We start from the raw sequence: 26,933 nt of genomic DNA, 5'->3' as shown, positions 1-26,933 counted from the left end.
GTAGACCTCACTACTCTCTGGAGAGCCTTACGGTTGTGGGCGAAGCAGTTGTCGTATCTGGCGGTGATACAGCCCGACAGGTTGCCCTTGATTGTGCATCTGTAGAAGTTGTGAGTGCTTTTGGTGACAAGCTGAATTTCTTCAGCCCCGAGCTTGAAGAGGCGCTGCTGCGCCTTCTTCACGACGCTGTCTGTGTAGGTGGACCAATTCAGTTTGTCCGTGATGTGTACGCCGAGGAACTTAAAACTTACTACCCTCTCCACTACTGTCCCATCGATGTGGATAGGGGGGTGCTCCCTCTGCTGTTTCCTGAAGTCCACAATCATCTCCTTTGTTTTGTTGAGGTTGAGTGTGAGGTTATTTTCCTGACACCACACTCCGAGGGCCCTCACCTCCTCCCTGTAGGCCGTCTCGTCATGGTTGGTAATCAAGCCTACCACTGTAGTGTCCTCCGCAAACTTGATGATTGAGTTGGAGGCGTGCATGCCCACGCAGTCGTGGGTGAACAGGAAGTACAGGAGAGGGCTCAGAACGCACCCTTGTGGGGCCCCAGTGTTGAGGATCAGCTGGGTGGAGATGTTACCTACCCTCATCACCTGGGGGCGGCCCGTCAGGATGTCCAGTACCCAGTTGCACAGGGCGGGGTCGAGACCCAGGGTCTCAAGCTTGATGACGAGTTTGGAGGGTACTATGGTGTTGAATGCTGAGCTGTCGTCGATGAACAGCATTCTCACATAGGTATTCCTCTTGTGGGTTAGGGCAGTGTGCAGTGTGGTTGCGATTGCGTCGTCTGTGGACCTATTTGGGCGGTAAGCAAATTGGAGTGGGTCTAGGGTGTCAGGTAGGGTGGAGGTGATATGGTCCTTGACTAGTCTCTCAAAGCACTTCATGATGACGGAAGTGAGTGCTCCGGGGCAGTAGTCGTTTAGCTCAGTTACCTTAGCTATCTTGGGAACAGGAACAATGGTGGCCCTCTTGAAGCATGTGGGAACAGCAGACTGGGATAAGGATTGATTGAATATGTCCGAAAAACACACCAAATTTATTTATATAGCCCTTCGTACATCAGCTGATATCTCAACGTGCTGTACAGAAACCCAGCCTAAAACCCCAAACAGCAAGAAATGCAGGTGTAGAAGCACGGTGGCTAGGAAAAACTCCCTAGAAAGGCCAAAACCTAGGAAGAAACCTAGAGAGGAACCAGGCTATGTGGGTTGGCCAGTCCTCTTCTGGCTGTGCCGGGTGGAGATTATAACAGAACATGGCCAAGATGTTCAAATGTTCATAAATGACCAGCATGGTCGAATAATAATAAGGCAGAACAGTTGAAACTGGAGCAGCAGCACGGCCAGGTGGACTGGGGACAGCAAGGAGTCATCATGTCAGGTAGTCCTGGGGCATGGTCCTAGGGCTCAGGTCCTCCGAGAGAGAGAAAGAGAATTAGAGAGAGCATATGTGAGGTGGCCAGTCCTCTTCTGGCTGTGCCGGGTGGAGATTATAACAGAGCATGGCCAAGATGTTCATCAGTCAGCTGGTCTGCGCGTGCTGAGGACGCGGCTGTCAGTTCAGAACAAAAGTGATGTAATTAAGCACGTGGAGCAATGAGTGTTGCAAATGTGATTGCTTTTGCTAAAAACACTTTATCTGCCTTCCCAAAGAAAACTAGTTTGAAAAATTCAAAACATACAGTATTTTATGGAAGAGATGTATGTTTCTGGACCATGCACCATGCTGCCTTGTCGACTACATGATCGAGCAGCACAGATTACTGTTGGATTTGTGAAAGGTGTTCCTCCCTCACCACTTTTGCCCGTTAATGTCAATGGCCATAAACCAGTGTCCTGCAGCTCAGCATCATTGAATCCGCTCATCGGTTCCTTCGAATGGGGACTCTGGTTTGGGCTGGATGTGGCGTGTTCGGTCACATCTTTTGTTCCATGTGCACAACGTGATGGGTGTTGAGATGCGTTGCTCACCATCACTCACTTTGCAGGCTGACCTATGGTGAAGCAAGAAGAGCCAGCTGGCTCTTACCTCAGGAAATAATATTTGAGAGCGAGGACAGGCATGAATGAAAAAGAACAGTGGTTTAATATTCAATTCTCTGTAGTAATAAAGCAATAATAAACAACAAAGTTGTAAAAACAAGAATTACCTAAGTGATTGTTAAAGGTAGTGTTTAATATTAATATTACAATTCAAGTCTAAAATCACAGTTGACATGTTGATATGACACTGTCTGAAATCTGCATACATAAGCATGATCTTCACCTCACCACTATCACCATCATCATTTTTCTGTAAAAATATATAACTTATGCATTGACTCATACCACCAGTGTTAAAAACATTAACATCACCAGTCTCTTTCCTGAGGTTCCCTGAAAGATATTCCCAGATGGGTGAAGATATCCTTCTTAGTGAGCGTGGGCCGTGGTATCCCCCCATACACCTTCAAACTTCCTTGTCTCAACATGTCACTGTGCAATGAGTGCTCTGATAGGCTCATGCGTTTTGTCTTGGCCAATGCCCTCATAGAGCGGTTAAAATGTGCCGAGCCGGTGAAGTACATGAGGGAGCAGGTAAACTCGCCGTAGGGCACCACAATGATGTCGAGGCGGCGGTGGATCCGGCCAGGTCCTGGCAGACGACACACACCCATGTACTACTTATGCTCGCCACTCTCCTCATGGCTCACTCTCCTCCGGCTCTCAGCTTATCCCATTATTAAATACTTTAAATGAAAAAATAAATGATGAATTGTCAATACAAGAGAGAAAAACTATGAATGTAGCTATAATTGGTTGGGAATTCACCGACAGTTAATAAATCAAATGCCCTGTATTTGGACGTGTCCTCCTACCGCTCTGGTGGAGGCTCTGTAACACTTTGCTAAAGACACCCCGGTGGGACTTCCCGTCTGGGTGAGAGATGAGGACGTCAACATCTCCACACGTGTCCTTCCCCCGGCGGTACGAACCACAGGCCATGGCCAACAGGCCAGGGTCCAGGAACTGAGCAGCTTCCTTCACCTATACAGTAGAAAAGGACAGGGATATGTTACCGTTGGAATAAGAGCGCTGCCTCCTTCACATAGATACTGTACATGCACAACTTGAGAGGAACAAAGTTACAGTTTGCGATATCCAATAATTGTTTTGAGTTGGTAGCCCTTTACACTCGTACCTATACCCGTATAGGTGTTGAAAATGGCAGATTTGGGCCCTAATAAGTGCCTAAATTGGGACGTAGTAGCTTTACAGTAACTATATATGACATCAGAGCTCAGGCTCTGCGCTTCACAGCGCTGTATGGGTTTGGACTGACAGTCGTTCTGAACTCGAGCACTGCACGCGTTAAGAAGTTGCCCCACATCTCTCCCAGTACTTGGGCAAAATGTGATTTTTTTTTTGTTCTCTTAGTGAGGGAAATGCTATAAGTTAAGAGGACTCTATGTACTTTGAAAGATGAGATGATGAGGATTATTATAATAAATATCACTTTGATGTCACACAAGCCAAACACCTGTGAGTCCAAATGTGCACTTCACATCTCCATATCATAAAACTCATGGCATATACAGAGTCAGCGTTTATGATCAGTATGTTTGATGTACAGTTACAAGATGACATGGCGTCATACCCTGGGTTGTTCTGAACAGAATAAGCCTGTTTGTAATTCTGAAGATAATTTGCCACCTGAAAGCACTCATGACTCCTATAATCTGCCCACCAAAATTACAATCCGTTTCTCTGAATGACCTGGTGAAAGCCTAACTTATAACTTAGCCAGTCATGTTGCCAATAGAACAAGCTTTCAAAATCATGCCCACCTGACCCAGATTGTGATTTATGACAGACTGTTTTGGGATTGTGTAAACAGCAACAGTAAATTGTGTGATGGCGGGAATGCAAGGTTGTGTTTTAAACTAAACAACTACAAGTGTGCTTGCTGTAGTTTCTCAATGTTACAGCTAGGAGAGGTTAAAAAAAAAATGTACAAGTACCTTAAAGTTGAAGACTTCTTTGAGTCATAAAAGTTCATTGAAAAGGCTTAGGAACTGTGCACACTTTGGATAGGTGTGTGGCAACTGGAGACACCAGTTAGTCCTCTCACTCAAACTCTTGGAATTGTTTTGTCTTATGTTGCACCTACCCCACATTTTTCAGGAATAGTGTTATCATGTTACAGAATGTATCCAGAGTATTTTCAGATTTCGTTATCAACAAATGCGGTGAAAAGTACAGTAAATGTAAAATGCACATAAAATCAACAGCGTAATGTTAGGATTCAGTCTTGTGTCAGGTGAAATGTTGTGTGCTCACCTTTGGTCTAATAATTTTCACATTATCTCCAAACTGTTCCCTTTCAATTGCTATCATGGTTATGCGTGTGCTATTCATATTTCTTCCGTAAAAAGCATTTCAATTTAGCCCAATCCATATAGGCCAATTCCCACAAGTGTAACAGGTTAATGACTGAATTATTCCAGTCTGGGCCATTTTTGTGCTTATTTACGATATTGTAGTCGCATTCTCATTAAATATTCATTGTATGGCAAAAAAAATAAAGACAATTTCATTTAGACTACATTTTCAACATATTGATACAACCTAACTGATAAAACGGCATAGTTTATATTTGTAAAGCTCAATTAGAATATAGTCTTGCACATCATGATATGTCATCAATGTCACAATATTCAATTTAAGCATAAAATCACCCAAATCTGGACCACAATGAATTAACTTCGTTTCACATACAGTGAAAAATGTTACTGTTTGGGATACAATATATAGTGGGGGCTCTCACCTATACATTTACAGCAGGACAAGGACATTTTGATTGTTTGAAATACAGTCAAATCTGCGGTGGGGGGTAGCCTGGGAATCCAAGTTGAATCGTTGTTTTCCTATTGTTTTTCTGATACACTATTGTGTTTCACAATTGTTTTTCTGATATACTATTGTGTTTCACTATTGGCTCAGTTAAAAAACAACTGTGAAAAAGAGCAATTCAGCTTGGATCCCAGACCAGTGGCAGGGAGGACCACTTTGCATACAATGTATTTATCATGAATGGTTATGGGTTCTAGACTATGTTTCAAAGTTTTCCCCCAGTAATGTTCTCTCAGGGGCCTTCATTATAACAGAAAGTGTGGTTTGTTTCTTGTTCATATTTGGACTCAAAATAACATGTTGTACACGTGTTGAATCTTCAAGATAAGTCCTCAAATTGTATTTATATTACCTACTTGAAATTAGAAAAGAAAATTGTGTATTTTCATAAAGCCTTGCCGGTCAAAAGGTAAGCATTTGCCGTATTCAAGCAGGCCAGATACATTTTGACGACACTACCTATTATTTTGACAAGCCACAAGTCAAAAGGACACATGCTATAGTCATCTTTCTAATCTGCACTTTGTATCTGGCTTTGTATCTGAAAGCAACAAGGAAATCCAAGTAATACTATATGAAAACAACTGGCTTTGTACCCGGTGCTCCCAGTTACCAGGGCCGCGTTTCATTCCACGATTATGTTCCCTCCCCTTCACAGATCTGATAGGACTGGACTGGTGAAAGCAATAAGGCGGAATCATAGAGTTAGATAGAGGACTCATCTTTGTATCTCTGCCATTATACATGCGACAGCATGGAGCTATCTCCATTTTAAAGTAGTCCATTTTCTTCTTCATTGGCTGATTGCTCCCAACTCACAGGACTCCCCACGCAGTTGACTACTTTAAAAAGTGTTGGAAGCCCATGCTAAAACGGGTTATATCCATGATGAGTCCTCTACCTTTATGGGCGTAATCTAGATGAGTTCTTGCTTTACACCCACCCAGTTATCTCAGATCCATGAAAGGGAGTGAACGGAGGCAGAGGGGGAGGAAACACCTTTCTGGAATGAAACACAGCCCTGGTATCTGCTGACATATGATGCGCCAAGTTTCTAAGAGTGAGTTCCCCCCCTTTGGGATGCGGCCGGCAGGACTCTGACAGAGAGTGGTATGTCTGCTTTCTCCATCACACACAGACCAGGCTAGGAGGACTGGACTGACAGTGTGATTAGGGGCCAAGGCAAACTTAAAACATCTGAACTTGACTTTGAGGTCTCGTAGCATTTCACTTTACAAGATCTCTTGTTCGCAAGGGGGTTAGAGTACTGGACTGGAGACACTTTTCTAAAGAAACTCTCTTAACCCCACTAGATGAAGTGGGAAGAAGAGGCCTGTTTAGTCTATAACTAATATAATGTTTGAAGGTTACATTTTAACATTGATTGACCTTTAATTTGGGTGCTTGAGACAATAAGAGGGGGATGTGTTACCTTTCTTCAATGGCGGCTGCCTCTTCTCTGGGCATCCGGTCCAGAAAGTCGTCGTAGTGTTTGAGTCCAATTATTTGGCTGTGGTTCAGATTGGCCTTGGTGCAGATGTCCTCCAAAGTTCGGAACCCCTAAAATATATTTTTTTTAATCTCATGTCAAATCGATTTGTATCACACCATCAAACACTAAAATAACTGCACGCTCCACAATACAAAAATAGCAAATCTTACACAGGCATAGCAGTGTTGCATGCAAAATCAGAGAGCGAGAGAGACACACACAGACAGAGAGAGAGACTGACTGTGTGACAGCCAACACCCTCTAAGATCAATCCATCTAACCTGTGTGTACCAAAGCTGGGCAGTCTTGGCCCCTGCCCCCCAGATACTGGCGAACATCTCCAGTACTGGCACTGCCTCTCCCAAGTGATCTATCTTACGGAGGTGCCCACTCTCCATGATCTCCATGAGCTTGTCAGCCATTTCTTGCCAATGCCCTGGATCTTACAGGCCTCCTGAAATTTGACAGGCATTGTTTAGTCAATTACAAGGAGTTAAAAGGCCCACTGCAGCCATTTTATACTAATTTAAAATCTTTCTGGATAGAAAATGATGTACCTTACTGTAATAGTTTTCCATTCAAATGGTCAAAAATAAACAAAAATAGCTTTTAAGCAAAAAACTAATTTTCTGAAGCAAGAATTTAGCAACGACTGTCACAGTGGGGAGGGAAAAACAGAAAACTAGCTGTTATTGGCAGAGAGGTCTGGAACTATGTTACTGGTTTAGTAACTAATTTACCAAGCTGAAACTCCACCCAGGTTTTTCCCCAAAAGAATGGAAGAGAGGAGCTGTGCCAGCATATTTTATTTTTGTTACTTTAATTACTATTATTTTTGTATTTATATTGCAGGAAATGGCAGTTACAGGTGTTAAAAAACGCAAAGTTCAAACGGGGGGGCACTACCCTCCTCCAGGCCTCCCCCGCCGGTACTCAGCAGCACAACCTTGTTAAAAAAAAAACTTGTCAAACCATGCAAAACATGTTGATTAGAAGGTCCTGTGTAGATTGTGTTTTCAACAAATGAAGCAACTATCAGGAAATAACATTGATCACATAGTTACACTAACTCCACTATACACGTAAAGTTGCTTTTCCATCAGCATCTCATCAATGTGACGTTTTACTTGCTACACAGAGCACGTTGTTTTGAGAGCGGAGAGGAGCAGAGCGGGAATGTCTGTATTCTATTTTTCCTACTAAACTATACCATATTAATTGATTATGCATAAGTACAATAGCTTTTGCTCAGTTTTTTGCATGTACTAGTGGTTGTACTAAATTATCCTCTAATTTTACAAGTTTCTAGACAGTCAATGTAGCTAGCTAGCTAGTAGTAGCAGCTTCGTAACTTCATAAATCTATGTAAAAATAACCATCGGTGTATAGCTGAGGCCATATGCAACAATAATCAACTATTTCTCATTATTTCAATTCGCAAGATAGAATGAAGTTGATTCTTGAGCTTGACGTAACATTGATTTAAAAGGAAGCATTTCCTCAATGACTTCATCAGCTGTTGTACAATATGATACAAAACACAGTAAAAACAGCATTTTTACTGCACTGGGCTTTTAAGTCTCCTTTCAGGACACCTGAAATTGAACCAGCAGCAATCAATTTATGCATCCATCAATACACGATTTATGCATCCATCTTGTCAATAACAGGGATGCAGTTGCGTAAACCAACCAACCAACCTATCAGCCACATTTCACAATGTTTGCAATTGTGCGAATAGAGAGACAGCAATGAATTATGCTGACACAAATACAAAATGGCTGACCATAATCACCAACTATACAGATATGGGACTAAATAACCTACCTCATAGGACGTGATAGGCTTGTTGTAGCTCTTGAGGGCGTTGACGGGTTTGGAGTAGCCCAGTGCTCTCCATCTGTCCTGGTGAGTGTAGGCCTTGGCCAGCACCTCCAGTTTATCATTGATGTGCTTGTTGTGGTTGTCAACCTTGGACTGGGAGGACTGGGCATACACCCACTTCCCTGAGAAAGGCGTCTGTTGGGGGTCTGAGGGGGCAGTGGTAGTACTGGGGGTCTCATCTTTGGGGTGCAAGCCACTGATCAGAGCCTCCAGATCGCTCTGGGAGACGCCATATTCGTCTTTGAAGTCATCTTTAGTGTCTTGGACCTATGGATATATGAAGTAATGAAGTGTATGATTAGGGCCAGAATAAGCTACCATGCTGTGACAGGGTTATGGTTAATGGTTATGTGGTCGTCAACCTACAGTCTCTGTCGACTCATCTGGTTTTGTTTCATCAGAGATTGGCTGCTTCATGTCCTGTGTGGCTAGGAGTGGGATTTTGTTGAGTACGTCTTCTTTGACACCGTCCTTTGTAGTTTCCATGTCTTTGTCTCGGTTGAGTTGGCTGTAGACTGCTGTATCCAGCAGTCTCTGCTCACTGATGCATAAGCCAGGTGCACTTCAACAGATAAACTCCAGAGGGCAACCTGTCCACTTTGAGCAGCCTGAGAGCCCTGTCACAGCCCATACTGTCATCCACTACTACATGGGTGACTGTGGGACAGAGTGAACTCTCCGTTTGGCCTCCATTCTGGACAATCTGTTTCTGGAAGATCTGACGCTCCCGATGCAGGCTGGTAATATGTGTACGGTGACGCCCTGGAAAGCACTCCCTGAAATGGGATTGTGAAAAAAGTAGTTTTACACACACAGCGCTTGTTCAACATCGACTGCTGACTGATCTACCGTTATAAAATTATTATTATTTGTAGATCTGTCAATCAGTCACAATTTGTCCAAAATGCATTACGAATTTGATGCTCTCAAACACGGCTAACACCTGTAACAGGTACAGTTTCATCAGACTTCCTCTTTGGTGGGGGGGCATCCTTTCCCTCACGTGCCCCTGCTCTCTTCACTTTGGGGAAAGCTTTCATAATTCCGTAGGCAGACATTTCGCCAGGGAAAGGGGAGCTCTGAAGAATATAGAACAGAATGTGACAGCTGACACTGGCTAGCTAGCTAACTTTAGCTGACTAGCTAAATAAGCTAGCAAGCAGACAACAACAACGGCATTTAACTGTTTTGAACAGCTGGGATTCACTCACTCCACTGAAATATGTTACATTATATATTTATTAAACGAATTTACTATCATTGGTCGATAAACTCTTGAAAATACATATGTTTTACCCCTTTGGATGACCAAAACACAAACCAATGTGACAATGCAGATGGTTTAAAAATAATTAAACTTCCGGTACGTTATAGACCTATTTTTAGTTCTTGCACGACAAAGTTACATATTTTTTGAGGAAATATTGTAAAAAATTATGTATTATTTATTAAGTAAATGTAAACATGTTTTGGACAGATTATGGAGTTTAAAAAAGGAAAATAATAATTAAACGTTTCACAATGACCTCCGTTGCCGTGGCTACACGTGATGTTTAGGAAGTGCCCGTTTTTTGCAATATGGCTGTGCAGAGCTGGACAGCTCTCCTAAAAGCATCCACGAAAACCGCTTTAATACACGATGGTGAGTGAAACAGGGAGATGCAGACAAGTTATCATCATTATTGTGCTTTGTATCACAACATTTACCCGTACATTCATCTAGTAAGACTTCAGTGTCCATTATAGGCTCGCTAGCATTAGCTGTGAACTACCACCAACCTTCACTTTGCCTAGCAAATCTGTTTAGCAAAGATGACAGCTAGCTAGTTCACAGTTAATTGCATTTCTATTGGTGCTTTGCAAACCTCTTTCCAGGGAAAAGGAAGATACACTATCTCTTTACAGATGGGAAAGAAATGGCAGAAGAATATGACTTGACAACAGATGAGCTCATTGGTAAACTTGTTTCAGATTAGACAACATCTTCTTAAAACGTATCCTGCATTAGCTACATTGCTTCCGGTGCATTATATTATTTCCACTCTCAGCTGTTGTTACTTACATGTATTCTTACTTTGCAGTGCGAAAGTGGCGTTCGAAAAGCACCTTGAAGGGACAGGGACCATGGGAGATAGAAGTTGGAGAGCCAGTCCCATCTACTGTAGCCTGTTTGGAATCAGATGTTATCAAGGAAAACTGTTCAAACGTGAGTTGTATTATACAATATTTACATCTGTTATTTTTCAGGCCATGATCTAAATTGCTAATTGATTCTCGTTCACTATCACCAACAGTACTCATCCAAATGTGTCAACTAATACTTTTACGATCCTGGAATTAACTTCATTTTCATCATTTCACTATTAAATTACTCGTCAATCAAACCGTATGCATTTAACAGTACAATGCTCTGTTGTATTTCCTCAGCCTGTATTTATGCGCAAAGACACAAAGACCAGTTTCCTGTGGAGAGTCCGGAACCTTCCGTACCCCAAAGAGGTCTACAACATTTCAGTGGAGCCTGATCAACGATGCTGCATCATACGAACAAATAACAAAAAGTAACATCCGAATAGCCTCTATTCCACTCTCATGCCAAAATGGCTTTACTAGTTATGCATACAGCTGATATGTTTCCCCTCCTTAGACATCTACTGATAAACTGCTAGGCCTATATCACTTCAGATATTGTTAACTACAGGTCCCTGAAAAGTGATACCACATTCAAAGTCAATATAATTTATACAGTTGTAACATCTTCACAATGGAGAAGGCCTCCTATATTTTTTTTTGTCAGTGCTTGTTACAGTTCTGCATATGTAAGTGAGGCTGGCTCTCCTATAGGTGGCACTGTTGACAAAAATATTGATCTCTTGCCTTCAAGAAACCCTTTTCTCACTGCAGTGTGTTGATCCTTTGCAGGTACTACAAGAAGTTTAATGTTCCTGATCTGGACCGAAGCCAGCTACCATTGGATAGTTCCGCGCTCAACTTCACCCACGCCAATAACACGTTAATTGTCAGTGTAAGTACTCCTGACAACAACAACAACAAACAAACCAATTACAGTACTTCTCAAATCCCTTCTTGGATGATTTTACACTGAAAGTCTTATATCCAATATACAGAGACTGATGGGAAAACTATAAGTTGATACTGGAGACTAGATTGAAACTCTATTTTTGTATTCGTCTCACTTGTATCTGAACACGCCTATAAACTCAAGGGAATCATTGAATTACTTAGAACAAACATTAGGATAGCCTACTAAGTATCTGATGAAGAGATTGACCGTTACTTTATGTGTATACCTATCATAATCGGTTTCTCTGTACTATTCGATTTCTTATTCCTTGTGTTTGTTAAAATTGGCACACTATTCCCTATATATTGCACTACTTTTGAGCCCGACTCTGGTCGAAAGTAGTGCACTATATAGGGAATAAGAAGCCTCTGTTATCCCACTTTAGGTCCAACATTACACTACAGGATGTACATGGAAGGGAAATGGGTTTCTGTAGAGGTAATGACATATTCTGCCTTTCGGCAATGAATTATGCCGACACAAATACAAAATGGCCGACCATAATCACCAACTATGCAGATATGGGACTAAATAACCTACCTCATAGGACGTGATAGGCTTGTGGTAGCTCTTGAGGGCGTTGACGGGTTTGGAGTAGCCCAGTGCTCTCCATCTGTCCTCCTGGTGAGTGTAGGCCTTGGCCAGCACCTCCAGTTTATCGTTGATGTGCTTGTTGTGGTTGTCAACCTTGGACTGGGAGGACTGGGCACACACCCACTTCCCTGAGAAAGGCGTCTGTTGGGGGTCTGAGGGGGCAGTGGCAGTACTGGGGGTCTCGTCTTTGGGGTGCAAGCCACTGATCAGAGCCTCCAGATCGCTCTGGGAGACGCCATATTCGTCTTTGAAGTCATCTTTAGTGTCTTGGACCTATGGATATATGAAGTGTATGATTAGGGCCAGAATAAGCTATCATGATGTGACAGGGTTAATGGTTATGTGGTTGTCAACCTACAGTCTCTGTCGACTCATCTGGTTTTGTTTCATCAGAGATCGGCTGCTTCATGTCCTGTGTGGCTGGGAGTGGGATTTTGTTGAGTACGTCTTCTTTGACACCGTCCTTTGTAGTTTCCATGTCTTTGTCTGGGTTGAGTTGGCTGTAGTCTGCTGTATCCAGCAGTCTCTGCTCACTGATGCATAAGCCAGGTGCACTTCAACAGATAAACTCCAGAGGGCAACCTGTCCACTTTGAGCAGCCTGAGAGCCCTGTCACAGCCCATACTGTCATCCACTACTACATGGGTGACTGTGGGACAGAGGGAACTATATAGGGAATAAGAAGCCTCTGTGTTATTCCACTTTAGGTCAAACATTACACTACAGGATGTACATGGAAGGGAAATGGGTTTCTGTAGAGGTAATGACATATTCTGCCTTTCCTTTCAAGTACAAGAAGCCCAAGGAGATATTAACCCTTGAGCACGAGCTACTCCGGGAGCTGAAGAAACTGAAGGGAACCAATGAAGGGGACGTCGACTGCAAAACACAATGAAGTCCCAGTGTGGATCTGAGGGGATGTCACTCAAACAAGTCGTTTTTGATTTGCACTGGTGATGCAGTGTCCTGTATGTTTTCTACTCTGATTTCTGATTCTCAATGGGATTCCACTATTGGAACATTTTTGCACAGTGCCTTGTCCATACTTTCCATTGTGTTTATTGCGGTCTGGGCGGGGGGGGGGGGGTGTGGGATTGAGACAGTGAATTACAAACATAGTTACTTGTTTAAACTTGTTAGTTTTTGATGGAACACTTACAAGTGTTCTGTCAAAAAGGTATTTGAGAAATGTCACTGCTGCTCTGTAAAAAGTTCTGAATTGTTGTTGTCGAGAAACGAACACTTATTGGGTTTATTACGTGATGTTGTCCTTTGAAGATTAATACAATTCCATAACATTGTTAACTGTCTCTACATCTCTCCTTTCCCTCAACTATGCAAACTATTAGTTGTTAAAATAGTCCAAACGCAGAGAGTTCATCCCCCTCCCACAATTCTTGGTCTCCTTCCCTTGTAAAACACTTTAACACACAATGCCTTTTCCCTATTCTTTCCACACACACAAACACACACACACTTTTCTCGACGGGGTCGCCCTTACAAGTACGTCCCATTTGTGTTAACTGATTACCCTTATGCTCATGATTGTGCAGCCCAGAGTAGGCCACCCTGAAAGCCATTATGGCCGAGCTAGCCAGTACTAGCAGGTCTTACTGGTCCCCTGAGCCTCGCCCTGTCCTCCAGGGGGTGACTTTACTGGCCCAGAGTCCTCCAACAAATCCTTTCGCAAACCCCAAGACTGGGGATAGCCAAGGATAGGTATGGAGCTTGGATGACAGAAGCACTATATTACTGGGAAGTGAACAAGTCGTATGCTTCTTTGTAAATCTAGGTTCTTGCATGACAGTAGTACTGCATTACTGCAAAGTGGGAAAAGGTTGTAGGCTCTTTTGTGAATCGAGTACCACGGTGAGCCACAATGAGAAACGTTATCTGACTGAATGCTTGCTAACGTTGACCATCAAACTCTAGGGAGATGAGTATCAAGACATATCTGACTAAGCTAATACGACTGACGTTTGACCATCAAAGTTTGGTTGAATGAAAGAAAACTGAAGTGAAGTTTTACTGATTTACTTTTTAACACTGTGTTATTGCCATAGCAGCTGACCTAGAGCAGTTCAAAACAAAACATAGATGCTGCATGAAAATAAAACAATGCTGCAAAAAAAAGGAACAATTCCATTTAAATATAGATTCCTCTAACCTAGTGGTGATTCCTTGCATTTCTGGGACTCTATGTGCCTAACCAAGTGAGCAGAACAAGGGCTAAACACAGTGACTAAACCACAGGTCACTCACTATTGTGCTTTGCGTACTTCCTAAAGGGGAGGAGATATGTCATGGGATTTGGGAACCAGATCCAACCAAAGCATAAGATCTGAGAAATAAATTCTCAACTAATTTCTCAAATCAAGAGTTGCTGTTGGATTGCTTTGACTTTGTGTTGTCCAAATAAAATCTTGGACACGGAATGAAACGACCATTTGGAGGGTGATTTGCGTACACTGCTGTCTTTTCTCATTTGGCAGAGCAGGATAATGCTTCAATTAAAGTGCACGACGTGTCCTAGTAGCCATGAGGATAGCCATTCATCTCTCAATAGGAGTAACAATAATAACACTAAAAGTTCAGTTTTTATCCTGTCAGATTTATGGAACCTTTTTGATCACAGCTTTTAGTTGTTCATTCATTTGCAAGCCCTCAAAGCTGGCGGCGCTTGGCGCTTAGCTATACTGAAAAACCATTCCTCGTATTTAGAATCCGACCTTTAGCAAACAACCAATAGGACATCCAGACTTCAAATAGTGAGAAAGTGAGAAGAAGTGAATATAGAGGGTCTGCTCTGATTCTGTGGTGCAGCCAGGCCGACCGGGTCTTCTTCCGTCATCTGATTCTGTGGTGCAGCCAGGCCGACCGGGTCTTCTTCCCCCTGTCATTTGGCCTCTGCCGGTCATGCTCAGTTGCTCCTGGGAAAGAGAGGAGGGTTTCTTTCTGCCACGTCCTTTCATTCCCGAACGCCTCTTCCCAGCCATTCCCCCTCTTTCAGCCGGTGCCACATTTTGCCACACTGAGCCCCGGTGCTCTTTCGCTTTCTCTCCCTCCCTCCCTGTGAGACTAGCTTCTTTTTGATAACTGACCCCTCCTCGTGTTATTATTCGAACCCACTATTGTATCACATGCCCTTTTATATGAGGGCCACAAAGGGCCCATTTGATCACAGGGTTACGGTGTGTGATCGTGAGAAATGCATCTACATGGTGGTAACCTTTGTCTCGAAACAAAATTGTGGGCTGACCTCATCTGCTTTTAATGCATAGCCCCAACTATTCAGGCCCAAGTCTCACTTGCTGAGCACATTGAATTGCAGTAGCCTGTCACAGATATTGCCCATCAGTTATCTGGGTCTCCAGTTTTTTAGGCAACGTTAGAACCTTTTGGGACCCCAAAGTGACCCAGCTATAAAAATGGTTAGAAACGGCGCATTAACTCAAACTTCTTTTGTGATTTTAATACACACTCTACAATAAATATGTCCATCATTTAAACGTATTTTACAAATCTTCCAATTAAAAATATATTCATATATGTAGAAAACAGATGAACGAAAATGGCCTCCTAAATGCTAAATAATGTGTTTTACATGTATTCACTGTTATTTAGTTGATGCAACCACATGATGATCCAAAGATAGCTGCCATGTAATGTGTATTCATTATTTCTCTCTCATAACATCCTCTCTTTATAGCTGAGTAGGGTTATCACTAAGCCCAAGATGTCCATTCATTCAAATCTCATCGAGTGCTTGAGCACTAAAATCGTCCTCTGGTTATAAAAACTCTTTCCTACGAATAAACCTCAGTCTGACGTAGCAGATAAGATAGTCTACTCATTGTTTTAGACACAATCCGGTACAAAACACAACAAAAGGAGTCCTTGCAAGGAGCAGAAGTATGGTAGTGGTATTTTAGTTTGGTGTGTTCCCCTCCCTCCCTTTGCTTCTTCTTCGTCTGTTCTTTCCTCAGTGGGCCCCTGAGCTGTGGTGATGGGTATGTTTAGTCCTCCGGGGGTGGAAGGGGACCACGGGGAGGGGGAGGACATCAAAGGGCTGGGTGTCACCCAGGAGGTGGCCCTTGGGCTGGCGTTTCATGAAGTGGGCTTCCCTCTGGTGTTGCTTGGTCCTGGAGGCCTTGCGGGGCCTTCCTTTACGTGTGAAGGCCATGTACCAGCCCTCATATTTAGCGTTCTGGAGAGCAGTGTAGTTGTTCTCCAGAACGATCTCTGTGAAGATGCAGTCTTTGCCGCGACCCTTCCGCTGTTAGAGAGAGAGGAGGTGGTGTGTGTGAGGGTGAAAGACAGAATGACGGAATGATTTAGGGGGTCAGTCTCTGAGGATGTTAAAATATTGTTTTGACAAGTAAATGTCCTATCAATCCTTCAAGTTTCTTTCCAAATCATGTCCCAACTCCCTACAAGGGCTTTTCTGGTCATAACTCAAGTGAAGAGCTTTACACAGGACAGACATAACTTTTCCCTGAAACTTTGTACTCATGGTCACAGTCAAAATTCTGACCGAATTTATTGAACTCAACCAACCTCCAGGGCTCACATGAAAAGAGATGTACATTTCAATGTGACTTCCCTAAATAAAGGATTAATAAATAAATCTAATATTTACCTTGCCAATCAATTTCCCCGTCTTGTTCATGCAGATGTAGTAGCCCGTCTTTGCCCCTTTGATCCGAATACGACTACCAAACGTGTCCGTCTCCACCACAAGTTTGGCTAGAAAAACACAAAACACATCATATTCTTAATGAACTTTATTCAGCTCAGATACAATGCACAATGATTCTCAAGCTTATGAGGTTATACTATTTTGTGAACACGATATGCATGCATTCGTAACTTTGAGCTAAAACCTTTGTGAAAAATAATCCAATAGTGGTATCATTTCAGACTGAGTTGAACTTGAAGACTGTGAGACTCTGCCGGCCCAGTAGTATTGACGTGATGACATCAGAAAGGGTGTGAAGTTATTGTCATGACTGGTTCAGACGACTACATTTATCCTCGATCTAATAACCTTAAGTTATGTATTATATTATAATGACTTTAGCAGAGTTCTACTACTCGTTATCATGGCATCAATCTTGCATGCAGCGGGGAGACAAGTATTGTATATGGCAAAACATTCAAACATAAATTAAATTCGAAACATTGGCAAAAAACACAAGTCTTTTAGAATAGCAGCAAGTGGCTTTGACTTCGCACTGAGCCATTGTCATTGAACGGCTATAAAATGCCGCTCTACGCTCCACTTAGATGATGGGGAGGAAGGAGGAACGAGGGAGTGAGAGAACATAGCGGTCAGCGACACAGCCACAAAAGCACCGAGCAGTGGTCAGATTTGGGCCTGCTACAAGAGTGACACCCACTTAGGACATGCACGCTTGAGCCAAGGCGAGGCGTGTGTGTGTGTGTGTGTGTGTGTGTGTGTGTGTGTGTGTGTGTGTGTGTGTGTGTGTGTGTGTGTGTGTGTGTGTGTGTGTGTGTGCGTGTGTTTGAGGGAGAGGGAGATGAAGAAAGAAGAACAGAGAGAGGAAAGAGGGGATAAAATGAAGATGCTGACTTCACCTCTCTTTATAAACCGAGTCATACGTTGAGTTGTAAAGCAATGAAAATTCCTCATTAAATGACACTTCAAAAAGCAGGCAGTAGGCTTAGGGAGAAATAGATGTTTGTGGTGGAAAGATGGCTAGACAGACCAAAAAAATACTTTGGTGACAGGAATTTGCTCCCTTTAAATTTCAGACAATTTTTTCCTTGAGGGGAGAAAAAAATCCCAACCTAGCATAGATTTAATCAAAACATCTGTCTATATTGTACACTTTGTCCATAGGCTATACTCTAAGAAAAAAAAATGTTCTAAAATGGTTCTTTAACTGTCCCCATAGGATACGCCCTTTTGGTTCCAGGTAGAACCATTTTGGGTTACATCTAGAAACCTCTGTAGAAAGGGTTCTACATGGAACCCGAAAGGATTCAATCTGCAACCAAAAAGGGTTCTCCAATGGGGACAGCCGAATAACCTTTTAAGGGTCTCGATAGCACTTTTTTTCAAATAGTGCACAGAAGACCTATGAATACGCCTAGACCACCACTGTTGAGAAATACACATTTTTAACTTCATGTGGATGAAACAGTGCGATGCGGTTGCCCTGAGAAATGTTGTGCTAATTATTCCACTTGGCAGAAATGCAGTTTACCCAAACCCTTCCAAAAACAATGCATTGTCTATAAGGGCCATTCAGCACCACTCTGGATAAGTGAGTGAAAACAATTCTGATTTATCAATGACATTTATCACATTTTTATAATTCTCGTGGCAAATGTCAATCAGTCACTGATATTTTAAACCACTAAATCTAATGTAAAAATGTCGTACTTTTTTTTGGTATGTTTAAGCAGATATTTATTTATTTATTTTGTGTTCAAAGGATGGACGTGAGAGAGCTACTGTGTATTTATAACATTTAAATATTTTGGTATTTGAATATTCATTGACATGTGTCGATCAAAGACCAGTGGGGGACAGAATTAAACAAAAACACATTCGCCTCAAATAACTTTGGGTAAAAAAATAGGGCGTCTCAAGATTATGAAAATTGCAAGTCATATGTCTTTCTTTCAACTGCTTCTGAGAGGGTAAGCTACTCAGTAACTGTTTAAGAAGGTAGAAAGTAAGACGAGTTCTGATGTGTTTACCAGATATTCTGAGTGGGTTTCTCCCGAGAATCCCAGTCCAGAACAATACTATAGAATCCATTTCGAATGACTTTTCTCCCTCCCGCCTCCTACTCAAACCTAAACTTCTTCATGCTAAATAGACCTGTTTGCTTTTTAAATGGTAATATTTTCATAATATACCTAGTTTTCTTCTCCAATAGGCCTACATGACTTGTAAATTGACGTGTCCATAAGTAGACTTAGGTCATTTCAAAATCTGGAATAAACCTGTTAAATCCTACAATTATTACGGAAATGCCTAGGTCTACCTGAAGGCACCCATTTGGTGCTAGGCGTGATTTATTCGTTTCTTACCGTGCACAGCTCCATCGTCGCCCATGGCATTCACTTTCTTATTGCCCAGAACCTGGACATGTTTGCCGCTGGTCCGGCTGTAAAGCTGGTAGGTCCGAATCAACCGGCGGCTCATCCGGTCAGACAACCGGCACTGCTCGTTCACATGGTGCTTGAAATTAGGAGGTGGGGAGTGGGACCGCACTGTGTTCTATCAAACAAGAAAAACACATACAAAATAAATGCATGAATAAAAGCATTGAAGTACAAAATTCAAGCATCAATGAGAGAATAGCCGAACTGATAATTAATACGAATTGATGTTCAGTCTAAATGAATGAGAAGCAGATCAAGTTATTTTCCAACTAAAACATATATATTTCAATGAACACCAATCGTATGCTTTTCGTATGGGCTTAGGCTATAGGCATTTCAAAGGGAATTGCGGGCACATGGTTTTAAGAAGAGAAAAAGTGAGTGTTTGGGGAGATGCACGCAGCGAGTCCGCTGTCCTCACTCGAGATGACATGCCTATGATAGGTTGTTTTACCACGAATGATCTTTCACCCCCATCTCCCTTAGCTGTATCCCTTAACGATTATTTTTCAATTCAGCCATACGCCATCCCCATATGTTTTAACAATTACCTTTTGGGCTCGCTTTTACGTCTTTTCAAGATGTTTGACTTGTTGCCAACTGCTTAGGGCTCATAATAAAATGTTTTCATTGTTATTACACTTTTATTGCAGATATGCAAACGAATTGGATTAATATCAATAAGAATAAAAACGCTTGTAAATGGATATAATTAGTTGCATTGATGGACTGAAATCGTTTTAAGGGGCTATGAAATGTTATTGTATGCCCATTGCGCTGCAAACTTCATAAAAATGCATGCAAGATCGTACCTGTGTGTAAAAACACAGCGCTAAGAACTGAAGTACCCTGAAACATAACAAAGAATAATATTTATGTTTCATATACATTTCCAAATATGTCAAGTAACTCTATAGGCCTATATTGCCAATTCCTTAAATCTTCAGTTCAGTTGTATAATAACTCACAGGTAGCCTAATCTCGATGTTCTAAGCCTCATATTGAAATAAGTCAAATATTTCTTCATGAATTCCACTATTCCAATTCCACATGAGCTCTCTGGGAAATAACAGTCCTTCCCAGCGGGAATTTCAGCCTGGATTTTATCTCCCTTCTGTTACAGCTTATAAATTGATAGCCCGACGATGGAGATCCAGAAACAACTGAAGGTTCGGTCCAATGTTCCAGGTAGGATTCACATTCACTCATTGACAGTATTCACAATAAAACGTTCCGGGACGATTTAAAGACGTTCAGGGGGCCATCCAGAATTACAAGTCCCAGGGATAGAGATCGCACTGTGATCAAGCGACCACTGTTATTCCACACGTCGGTCAATTCCCCCTCGTGTCAATCATCCCTCCTCTGCAGAATTCAAGGTCTTCTTTGATGTTGCTTAGTAGAGATAATGTATATCCCGGTTGCTTTCGTGGAATTGTAACACATCCGTATGCACTGGTGGGATGGAATTATTACGCGCATGGAGATTAGCCTATTTGTATGCATATTTTACGCGCGACAGTGAGGAGATGCATGTCCATTCAATAAAAAAATCAAAAGGTGAATCTAGCATAGATATTAATTAAAAATGGTAGCAAAATGTATAGTTCTATGTATTTACAGCCACTGGTGATGTTTGCCTCTCAAAGAAACGCTGTTAGATGGTCGGTATAACGGGGCTCCAATGTCAACCTCCCACACGTGTGTTTCTTGTGGTCCGGTTTACTTCAGAATACAGCGGCTCCTGCCCTCATCATTTAAATACATTCACTTGCGAGAAAGGCAATATCCTTGCAGAGTGCAGGCGGAGCCTTTGGTGGGAGATAGTAACAGGCCGAGGAGGACTGAATGTGGCATGTATTGATTGACACCTGACCATATTGAGGTATTAAACAAATATCAGGCACATTCATTGACTAGGCTTGGTGCCTTAACAGGCTACTTCCAGTTTTGGGATTGTTCCCGATTTCACAAGTTATCAAACATGAATGTTTCAGCTCAATTCTTGATAGATAAAACATGAACAGTTATTTGTCAACTAATCAATCAACTAATTAATTTCCAATAAACCACGAATAAAGGTTAAATACAAATATTAATATAATGTAGATATTGGCCCTGCTGCATCACACAAGAGAATAGCAAGGAAACAAAGCCTCTATCCCCTGGAATCTACTTAAGAAAATATACAGCTACATTAACCTCTTTCCCTACTGCAGGTTAGTGGTTGTTTCATACTGGAGGTTAGTGGTTAATTCATACTAGAGATTAGTGGATGTTTCATACTGGAGGTTAGAGGTGTTTTGAAGGACTCTGTTGCTATATATGACAAAACTGAAATGCTGAATTGTTTCAATGAGTACTTTGTATCATCTGGTAGGCTGTTTGATTCAGTGTCCTCTGTCTCTGTACAACCCTGTGTGGATGAACCAGTGTCCTCTGTCTCTGTACAACCCTGTGTGGATGAACCAGTGAGAGCTGGTCAAGCTTTTTGCCATTCTCAGTGCAGGTGGTACATAAAGCCCTGAAATCCTTAGATCAGAGAAAGCCTGCAGGTCCTGATCTTCTGGATCCCTGCTTTTTAAATCTGGCAGCTGATTTCATAGCTGAACCACTTACATATCTGTTCAATCTAACCCTGGAATGTAATACAATTCCAAAGATCTGGAAATCAGCATTTGTCCTACCACTTTTAAAAGGGGGAGATCCAACTCTTTTAAATAATTATAGGCCAATCTCAAAGCTGTCACCCCTGGTGAAAATACTTGAAATCCTTGTAAGTGAACAGCTAAAATAGTTTTTATTTACTAACTCTATTTTATCAATGTACCAATCGGGCTTCAGGAAGAAGCATAGCACAATTACAGCAGCCATGAAGGTTTTAAATGATATCACTGAAGCCATTGACAAAAAGCAGCACTGTGTTCACTTTTTATTGATCTCTCTAAGGCTTTTGATAAGTTAATCATGCTATACTAAGGCAGAGATTGTCGAGTGTAGGCCTTTCGGAGCATGCAGTTGCATGGTTTGCTAACTACCTGTCTGATAGAACTCAGTGCACTCAATTTGATGGGCTTATGTCTGTTAAATTGTCTGTCATGAATGGTGTGCCCCAAGGCTCTGTACTTGGTCCTCTCTTATTCACTATTTATATAAATGATTTAGGCAAAAATGTCCAAAATGCACAACTTCATTTTTATGCTGATGATACTGTTATTTACTGTTGTGCCTCGTCTCTTAAAAAAGCTTTCCAGAACATGCAAACTGCTTTTCTTACTGTTCAACATACCTTGTGTCAATTGAAGCTTATCAATTGTGTCAATTGAAGCTTTGTCAGTATTGATACTGACAAAACTAAACTAATGGGGTTTTCTAATGCAAGAAATAGACCTCTGAACCTTTCACCTATTACTACCTGCCAGGGCAAGGAGATTGAGGTTGTAACCTCATGTAAATATCATGGAATTTTAATTGATGACAGCCTCTCTTTTAAATTGCATATTCAACAATTTACAAAAAAATTGAAGCTGAAATTGGGATTTTATTTTAGGAATAAGGCCTGTTTTTCTTTTGAAGCCAGAAGGAGTCTAGTACCAGCTACATTTATGCCTTTACTATACTATGGGGATATTTTATATATGAATGCTTCTGCTCAGTGTTTGAGATCAATTGACACTCTTTACCATGGCACTTTGAGATTTATTTTAAACTGCAAAACCCTTATGCACCACTGCACTTTGTATACCAGGATTTGGCTGGCCTTCTCTAGCCACTCGTAGGCTCAGTCACTGGTATACTTTTATTTACAAAGCCATTTTGGGTTTACTACCTTTTTATTTGTGCATTTTTATTGTTCAGAAATGTGGTGGGCACTCTCTTCGTTTGCTGGACTTTATCCTGCTAACTGTTCCAAATGTCTGAACTAAATTTGGGAAAAGGCCTTCTATGTACTCTGCGCCATCGTCTTGGAACACCTTACAAAATACTTTTAAACTGGAAGAACTTGTCCCGATTGGTGTTTTTAAATCACTGATGAAGGATTTTGAGGCTGATTCCCTGACCTGTCAATGTTTTTAATTTGCTGTTTTATTTCTCTTGTGAATTCAATGGGTTTTACTAGATTACTTGTAGTTTTTCATGTTGTCTGTCTGTAATTCTTTTGTAATGACCTGGTGCTGCCTATCTTGGCCAGGGCGCTCTTGAAAACGAGATTTTAATCTCAATGAGCCCTTCCTGGTTAAATAAAGGTGAAATAAATAAATAAAGAGGTTGTTTCATAGTGCAGGATAGTGGTGTATCATACTGCAGGTTAGTGGTTGTTTCATACTGGAGGTTAGAGGTTGTTTCATACCGAAGGTTAGTGGTTGTTTCATACCGCAGGTTAGTGGTTGTTTCATACTGGACGTGAGTGGTTGTATCATACTGAATGTTAGTGGTTGTTTCATACTGGAGGTTAGTGGTTGTTTCATACTGGAGGTTAGTGGTTGTTTCATAAAGAAAGTTAGTGGTGGTTTCATACTGCAGGTTAGTGGTTGTTTCAAACTGCAGGTTAGTGGTTGTTTCATACTGGAGGTTAGTGGTTGTTTCATACTGGAGGTTAGTGATTGTTTCACACTGGAGGAGAGTGGTTGTTTCATACTGCAGGCCAGTGGTTGTTTCATACTGCAGGTTAGTGGTTGTTTCATACTGGATATTGGTGGTTGTTTCAAACTGGAGGTTAGTGGTTGTTTCATACTGGAGGTTAGTGGTTGTTTCATACTGCAGGTTAGTGGTTGTTTCATACTGCATATTGGTGGTTGTTTCATTCTGGAGGTTAGCAGATGTCTCATACTGCAGGTTAAAGGTTGTTTCATACTGGAGGTTAGAGGTTGTTCATACTGGAGGTTAGTGATTGTTTCATACTGCGGTTTAGTGGTTGTTTCATACTGGAGGATAGTGGTTGTTTCATAATGAATGTTGGTGGTTGTTTCATACTGCAGGATAGAGGTTGTTTCATACTGCAGGTTAGTGGTTGTTTCATACTGGATATTGGTGGTTGTTTCAAACTGGAGATTTGTGGATGTTTCATACTGCAGTTTAGTGATTGTTTCATACTGCGGTTTAGTGGTTGTTTCATACTGGAGGATAGTGGTTGTTTCATAATGAATGTTGGTGGTCGTTTCATACTGCAGGTTGGTGGTTGTTTCATATTGAAGGTAAGTGGTTGTTTCATACTGCAGGTTAGTGGTTGTTTCATACTGGAGGATAGTGGTTATTTCATTTCTAATGTTGGTGGATGTGTAATACTAGAGGTTAGTGGTTGTTTCATACTGGAGGATAGTGGTTGTTTCATTTCTAATGTTGGTGGATGTGTTATACTAGAGGTTAGTGGTTGTTTCATACTGGAGGATAGTGGTTGCTTCATTTCTAATGTTGGTGGATGTGTTATACTAGAGGTTAGTGGTTGTTTCATACTGGAGGATAGTGGTTGCTTCATTTCTAATGTTGGTGGATGTGTTATACTAGAGGTTCGTGGATGATTCATACTGCAGGTTTGTTGTTGTCTCCTTCTGCATATTGGTGGTTGTTTCATATTGCATATTGGTGGTTGTTTCATACTGTAGGTTAGTGGTTGTTTCTTACTTCATGGTTATGGATTGTTTCATATTGGATATTAGAATATGTTTCATACTGCAGGTTAGTGGTTGTTTCATACTGCAGTCTAGTGATTGTTTCATACTAGAGGGTAGTAGTTGTTTACATTGAATATTGGTGGTTGTTTCATACTGCAGGTTATTGGTTGTTTCATACTGCATATTGGTGGTTGTTTCTTTCTGGAGGTTAATGTTTGTTACTTATTGGAGGTTAGTAGTTGTTTCTTGTTTCATACTTCAAGGTTAGAGGTTGTTTCATACTGGAGGTTAGTGGTTGTTTCTTGTTTCATACTGGTTGTTAGAGATTGTTTTGTAATGCAGGTAAGTGGTTGTTTCATTCTTCAGGTTAGTGGTTGTTTCATTCTTCAGGTTAGTGGTTGTTTCATGCTGGAGGTTAGTGATTGTTTCATTCATGTTTGTTTCATACTGCAGGATAGTTGTTGTTTCATTCTTCAGGTTAGTGGTTGTTTCATACTGGAGGTTCGTGGTTGTTTCATAATGGAGATTAGTTGTTGTTTCATTCCTCAGGTTAGGGGTTGTTTCACACTGCAGGTTAGTGGTTGTTTCATACTGGAGGTTAGTAGTTGTTTCATACTTCAGGTTAGTGATTGTTTCACACTGCAGGTTAGTGGTTGTTTCATGCTGGATGTTAGTTGTTGTTTCATACTGGTGGTTATTGGTTGTTTCATACTGCAGGTTAGCGGTTGTTCCACACTCGAGTTTAGTGATTGTTTCATACTGGAGGTTAGTGGTTGTTTCATACTGGAGGTTAGTGGTTTTTTCATTGTGCAGGTTAGTGGTTGTTTCATACTGGAGGTTAGTGGTTTTTTCATATTGCAGGTTAGCTGTGGTTTCATAGTGGAGGTCAGTGGTCGTTTCATACTGGAGGTTAGTGGTTGTTTCTTTCTTCAGGTTAGAGGTTGTTTAGTACTGGAGGTTAGTGGTTGTTTCATACTGGAGGTTGGTGGTTGTTTCATAAGGGAGGTTAGTGGTTGTTCCATACTGGAGGTTAGTGGTTGTTTCATACGGGAGGTTAGTGGTTGTTTCACACTGGAGTTTAGTAGTTGTTTAATAATGGAGGTTGGAGGTTGTTTCATACTGGAGGTAGTGGTTGTTTCATACTGGAGGTTAGTGGTTGTTTCATGCTGGAGGTTAGTTGTTGTTTCATACTGGAGGTTAGTGGTTGTTTCACACTCGAGTTTAGTGGTTGTTTCATACTGGAGGTTAGTGGTTATTTCATTGTGCAGGTTAGTGGTCGTTTCATACTGGACTTTAGTGGTTGTTTCATTGTTCAGGTTAGTGGTTGTTTCATACTGGAGGTTAGTGTTTTTTTCATATTGCAGGTTAGCGGTTGTTTCATAATGGAGGTCAGTGGTCGTTTCATACTGTAGGTAAGTGGTTGTTTCATTCTGGAGGTTAGTGGTTGTTTCTTACTTCAGGTTAGAGGTTGTTTAGTACTGGAGGTTAGTGGTTGTTTCATACTGGAGGTTAGTGGTTTTTTCATATTGCAGGTTAGTAGTTGTTTCATAATGGAGGTTAGTGGTTGTTTCACACTGGAGTTTAGTAGTTGTTTCATAATGGAGGTTGGAGGTTGTTTCATACTGGAGGTTGGTGGTTGTTTCATTCTGGAGGTTAGTGGTTGTTTCTTACTTCAGGTTAGTGATTTTTTTCATACTGGAGGTTAGTGGTTGTCTCATACTGGAGGTTAGTGGTTGTTTCATGCTGGAGGTTAGTTGTTGTTTCATACTGGTGGTTATTGGTTGTTTCATACTGGAGGTTAGTGGTTGTTTCATACTGGAGGTTAGAGGTTGTTTCATACTGGAGGTTAGTGGTTGTTTCACACTGGAGGTTAGTGGTTGTGTCATAAAGGAGGTTAGTGATTGTTTCATACTGGAGGTTAGTGGTTGTTTCATTGTGCAGGTTAGTGGTCGTTTCATACTGGACGTTAGTGGTCGTTTCATTGTTCAGGTTAGTGGTTGTTTCATACTGGAGGTTAGTGTTTTTTTTCATATTGCAGGTTAGCGGTTGTTTCATAATGGAGGTCAGTGGTCGTTTCATACTGGAGGTTAGTGGTTGTTTCATTCTGGAGGTCAGTGGTTGTTTCTTACTTCAGGTTAGAGGTTGTTTAGTACTGGAGGTTAGTGTTTTTTTCATATTGCAGGTTAGTAGTTGTTTCATAATGGAGGTTAGAGGTTGTTTCATACTGG

General features: G+C 41.5%; 3 protein-coding genes and 1 pseudogene across 5 annotated transcripts; 1 reads left to right on the top strand and 3 right to left on the bottom strand.

Annotated features, from left to right (window-relative positions):
- Window positions 1-2,068: 2,068 nt before the first annotated feature.
- LOC135524270 (DNA polymerase lambda-like) lies at window positions 2,069-9,610 on the bottom strand (annotated as a pseudogene).
- A 176-nt stretch (window positions 9,611-9,786) lies between these two features.
- On the top strand, window positions 9,787-13,024 carry LOC135524258 (protein DPCD-like). Of its 3 annotated transcripts, none has more exons than XM_064951653.1 (6): window positions 9,787-9,916; window positions 10,180-10,230; window positions 10,356-10,480; window positions 10,702-10,835; window positions 11,197-11,299; window positions 12,744-13,024. In XM_064951653.1, exons 1-6 carry the CDS (start codon window positions 9,853-9,855, stop codon window positions 12,846-12,848), a joined length of 582 nt encoding a protein of 193 aa, XP_064807725.1. In that variant the 5' UTR covers window positions 9,787-9,852; the 3' UTR covers window positions 12,849-13,024. The 3 variants fall into 3 exon arrangements, with proteins under 3 accessions (XP_064807725.1, XP_064807715.1, XP_064807735.1); XM_064951643.1 differs by having other exon boundaries at window positions 10,150-10,230; XM_064951663.1 differs by lacking the exon at window positions 10,180-10,230.
- On the bottom strand, window positions 11,864-12,602 carry LOC135520220 (DNA polymerase lambda-like). The gene is made up of 2 exons (XM_064945619.1): window positions 12,312-12,602; window positions 11,864-12,226 (listed from the first exon to the last, which is right to left on the bottom strand). Exons 1-2 carry the CDS (start codon window positions 12,429-12,431, stop codon window positions 11,864-11,866), a joined length of 483 nt encoding a protein of 160 aa, XP_064801691.1. The 5' UTR covers window positions 12,432-12,602.
- Window positions 13,025-15,416: 2,392 nt separating the features above from the next.
- Window positions 15,417-20,120, bottom strand: LOC135524252 (fibroblast growth factor 8b-like). The gene is made up of 5 exons (XM_064951630.1): window positions 20,062-20,120; window positions 19,906-19,942; window positions 19,019-19,208; window positions 16,593-16,699; window positions 15,417-16,229 (listed from the first exon to the last, which is right to left on the bottom strand). The coding sequence occupies exons 1-5, from the start codon at window positions 20,118-20,120 to the stop codon at window positions 15,936-15,938; spliced, it is 687 nt and encodes a 228-aa protein (XP_064807702.1). The 3' UTR covers window positions 15,417-15,935.
- Between the last annotated feature and the right edge of the window lie 6,813 nt (window positions 20,121-26,933).

This window comes from Oncorhynchus masou, chromosome 4 (assembly GCF_036934945.1).
Source record: "Oncorhynchus masou masou isolate Uvic2021 chromosome 4, UVic_Omas_1.1, whole genome shotgun sequence".
NCBI classification, from domain to species: Eukaryota; Metazoa; Chordata; class Actinopteri; order Salmoniformes; family Salmonidae; genus Oncorhynchus; species Oncorhynchus masou.
This window is presented reverse-complemented; position numbering and strand designations above follow the sequence as displayed.